We start from the raw sequence: 4,247 nt of genomic DNA, 5'->3' as shown, positions 1-4,247 counted from the left end.
AACAAATTATCGCCTTTCCAAAAAAGAAAGATGTATTAGACAGAAACGGGTTAATTTGTGAATCTTTTTGAGCTTTATTTTACCGAATAAGGTTCCCCAAATAGGTGTTTTAGTCATTTTTGTTCAATACAATAAAAAAAATTTTGTTTAAGTCTCAGAAAAAAGATTTTGTACAAATTGAAATACTTTCCAATCAAATAGTCTATCGAACAAAATCGAATTTGAGATGTTTTAAGATAACATTTTTTTTAATTTTTGTCACTCAACAGTTTTATTAATCATATTCTGTTAGAACTACATGCACTTTTCCAAAAAAAAAAAAAAAAAAGCATCACATAACCGTATAACACCAGTCAAGGGTAAAAAGAAATGCATTTGGATATATTATTGGCAGTGTAAGTATAGGTCGGGAAAAGATATAATGATCATTATTCCTTGAAAGTATTAATTGTTGTACTTTGTGCGTAGTTAGCTTATGGGGCAGCAGATTTGGCAATACTTTCCAACATCTTCTCTTTAATGAGCCTTCTCATGATTTTGCCAGAGGGTGATTTTGGTATATTGTCCACAAATTGTAGCACTCTCACCTTCTTGTACTGTGCTACATTATTAGCAACATACTTCATCATGTCTTCTTCACTTTCTTTTGCATCTTTGCTCATTACCACATTTGCCCCTGGTATTTCCCCTGCCTCTTTATCTGGCAACCTATACAAAATCAATCAATACAATGATAAACGGATAAGATTTTCGATGTCCAAGTTACTAAGGAAAAACGAATCTTTTGATTAAAATGTATTTGTCGTAATTAACCAGGTCCCATGACTGTTTTTGAATCTTTTCCTGACCAATTCCTAAAGTTATACTTAATGATATTCAAATCCGAAACCTCTTGTGAAAATATCATGTCTATTGACCACCTAAATTACCTTGATAGTGGTTCTATATAAATCAACCAATACTTGTCATACTTGTTACAACTCTTTTTTTTTTGTTGTTGCAATATTAGTTTGTGTCAGATACTTACGAGAATAATGTAAGATAGGTTAGTGATAATCGTACCACAAAATTTCATATATCTACCGCACTATACATGTACTGTACAAGTATACAATGTATAACAGTGATAGATTTATCAACTTTTTGTAATACGAATATCAATTTCCTATAAGATAAGATAAAGTCAACAAAATATAATATAAGTGTAGTTACCCCACAACCGCGGCATCTTCAACAGAAGGATGTCCTAGAAGTATTCCCTCTAACTCCGCTGGTGCGACCTGTAAACATTAAACATGTTAAAAATGGACATTTATCCCGAATTAGGCTCAAAGTTAATCTAGTCAATTCTTACTTGAAATCCTTTGTACTTGATGAGCTCTTTCATACGATCGACTATAAAGATATCACCTTCATCATCAATAAAGCCAATGTCGCCTGTGTGAAGCCATCCTTTTTCATCAATAGTTTGAGCTGTCTCGGCTTCATTCTTGTAGTAACCTTTCATGACACATTGGCTTCTAACACATATTTCTCCGGGAGTGTTTGAAGGTAGCGACAGACCAGTATCAGGATCAACGAATTTCACTTCTAGATTCGGTAGTATGTAGCCAACCGATCGTTTTTTGGATGTGTGATGCCCCTTTCTTGGATCTCCGTGTGTTAGAGTTATGCAGCTATGTTCTGTCATCCCATAAGCCTGCAGAATACGAAGCATCATTTAAAAGTGAATGAAATATTGTGTTAAGTGAAAAAAAAGTGTTGAAATTATGAGATGAATGTGAAAAAAAATTAAGAGTTGGATAAAAGGCCAAAACATAGTCCATTAAAACGATTTTAGTTTTTAGTATGGGTCAAAACGTGAAATGATTGACGTATATGATATTGGTGTTTGTACTCTGAGTCCTCTATCGTCTTGCTAGTTGGTCGTTTAAATAATACAGTATATCATTTTTTCCGTGAAAAAAAAAAAACTTACGGACCTCTTGAACCTCAACTTGCGGGAATTTCCTCTGGAATTCTTCATAGATTTCCGGGGCAAGAGGCGCGGCAGCTGTCATAACGGATCTAAGTTTGAGCTTAGCGAGATCTTCCATGATGGGATGTTTAACTAATCCGAGGAGTATCGGGGGCACAATGGGTGCAAAAGTTACTTCATGTTCAATCAATGCTTTCAAAACAATAGACAAATCATACCTTGCCATCACCACAACTTTGCCTTTGTTTCTAAGTGTAGCACACAAGATTCCAGTGAGCCCATATATGTGAAAGTACGGAATTAGTCCTAAAATGGTGAGTTTGCCTATGAGGTCGGGTCCAACACTGAAAAGAGTTGAGCAAAGGTTGGCTACAATATTTCTATGAGTTAGCATTACTCCCTTTGAAAGTCCTGTTGTCCCGGATGAGAATGGAAGGGCGCAAAGATCATTTTCATTGGCTTCAATTTCGATGCCATTGTTGCTGGCCCGTTCGGCAGCTTCAAGCAATTCTGTCCAAAATATGGTACCTTGTACTCGTTCTTCGCCCACAACTATCACAGGTAAACCTAATTCATTCACCTGTGAATGTTTAATACCATAATTAGTATACAAAGTAATGCTAATGATCATAAAAGTTGTTTTGTACACTTCTTTATTTAGTTAACTAGCATATTAAAGATATATTGTTATAAGAGTTGTGAAAGAATAATCACATGATGAATTAATCAAGAATGCTAACTGAAATTACCTTACTATAAGTACGATCATCGGTCACAATTAGTTTGGCTTCGGCTAACTCAACTTGTTTCTTGATTTCAGACGAATGGCTAGAAGGGTTCGCGCCTGAAAAGACACCGCCGGCTGCCATTATGCCTAAAGCCACAGCCGCATACTCGACAACATTGGGGAGTACCACAACCACAACATGGCCTGTTCTTAGGCCAAGGGACCTCAATGCCTTTGAAAACCTTTTCACATCCCTAAGAACTTGACCATGAGTGTAGGACTTCTTGGTTGAGGCGTCCACGAATGCCACGTTGTCGGCATACAATTCTGACTCCTTAAGCACGAACTCCGGCAAGGTAACTTTGTCGGGAATGGGAACAGATGGGTAACGGCTTCGGAAAATAATTTCTTCTTTATCATCTTTGGTCATATTCTGTGTGGTTTTTTCCATGTTTAATTGGTATATTAAGGTTACTATGGATATAGAATAAATGGGACATATATATTTATAGAAATTTAGTATTGTGTGTAAAATGGTGAGTGCATAATTGTATGATATTGTATTAGGATGAGATTAGGAGTAAGGTATGTTTGTGATGCTCATCTTCTTAATTAGGTTAGAGATTGTTGAGTCATGTTTTCCCGTTTCATTCGGAATGTACTTCATATAACATACTCTATCTTATAAATTAAGGTTTATCATATATATATGCTGATAAGTAATAACAGCATATATTTAAAGAAAATAGTCCTTATTTTACACTAGCAGCTAGCACTGATCATGCTGAATTGCTGATATCTAGAATTTAAAATTTCCCTAAAACAACATATAGACTAATTATGATGAACAATTTATTAATATATGTAGTACGAGTATTTATTAAGGGGATTTTTGCAATAATATTGTTACTCAACTGTTCAAGAGAGATAGACAAGATCGATACAAACAGAGATAATCAATTTCTAGTTATAGTATATCTCATTATCAAAGTCATAGTCATAATTAATTAAAAACGAGAGGGCTCTCTTCCAGTTCATCAGTATCGCGCTTCCTCTTGTCGGTTGAACTACTGTGGACTCCTTGGTTGTCTTTCGGGTTGTTGTTCAAGGCCTCTACAATTCTGAGGACAGTATCTTGCATAAAGTTTAGGCTAAATTACACTTTTCGTCCTTGAAGTTGATAGCTTTTTCACTTTTCGTCCCTAACATTTATTTATTACAATTTTAACCTTAAATTTGGCATATTTTTGCAATCGACGTCCCTTGGCCTCACGGTGTTAAAAAAATGCCATTAATGCTCGCTTGTGCGTCACACGTGAGGGCAGTTCTGTCTTTTCCCCTTTATAGTGGAGGGACTAAAAATGCAAAACATACCAACATCAGGGACAAAAATTACAATTTACTCTATGAATTATCATCATCATCTTCATCAAATCATCATCATCGTATAATTATCATCATCTTCATCAAATGATCATCATCAACACCAGATCGGAAAACCCCACAAAAATATCAATAAGCAGCAATAAGAATCCAACTAAC

The 4,247-nt window shown here is 35.3% G+C and overlaps 1 protein-coding gene across 1 annotated transcript; it reads right to left on the bottom strand.

Moving 5' to 3' along the window:
• Nucleotides 1-334: 334 nt before the first annotated feature.
• Nucleotides 335-3,156, bottom strand: LOC122585702 (4-coumarate--CoA ligase-like 1). The gene is made up of 5 exons (XM_043757825.1): nucleotides 2,728-3,156; nucleotides 1,983-2,558; nucleotides 1,355-1,699; nucleotides 1,213-1,280; nucleotides 335-708 (listed from the first exon to the last, which is right to left on the bottom strand). Exons 1-5 carry the CDS (start codon nucleotides 3,154-3,156, stop codon nucleotides 474-476), a joined length of 1,653 nt encoding a protein of 550 aa, XP_043613760.1. The 3' UTR covers nucleotides 335-473.
• Nucleotides 3,157-4,247: the final 1,091 nt, after the last annotated feature.

The sequence above is a fragment of the Erigeron canadensis genome, chromosome 1 (genome assembly GCF_010389155.1).
Source record: "Erigeron canadensis isolate Cc75 chromosome 1, C_canadensis_v1, whole genome shotgun sequence".
Classification (NCBI taxonomy): Eukaryota; Viridiplantae; Streptophyta; class Magnoliopsida; order Asterales; family Asteraceae; genus Erigeron; species Erigeron canadensis.
This window is presented reverse-complemented; position numbering and strand designations above follow the sequence as displayed.

Coding starts and splice junctions, on each gene's coding strand:
- LOC122585702 (XM_043757825.1), bottom strand. CDS start 3,156: ATGGAAAAAACCACACAGAATATGACCAAAGATGATAAAGAAGAAATT. Junction 2,559..2,727: donor ATGATCGTACTTATAGTAAG/GTAATTTCAGTT, acceptor AAACATTCACAG/GTGAATGAATTAGGTTTACC. Junction 709..1,212: donor GAAGATGCCGCGGTTGTGGG/GTAACTACACTT, acceptor GATTTTGTATAG/GTTGCCAGATAAAGAGGCAG.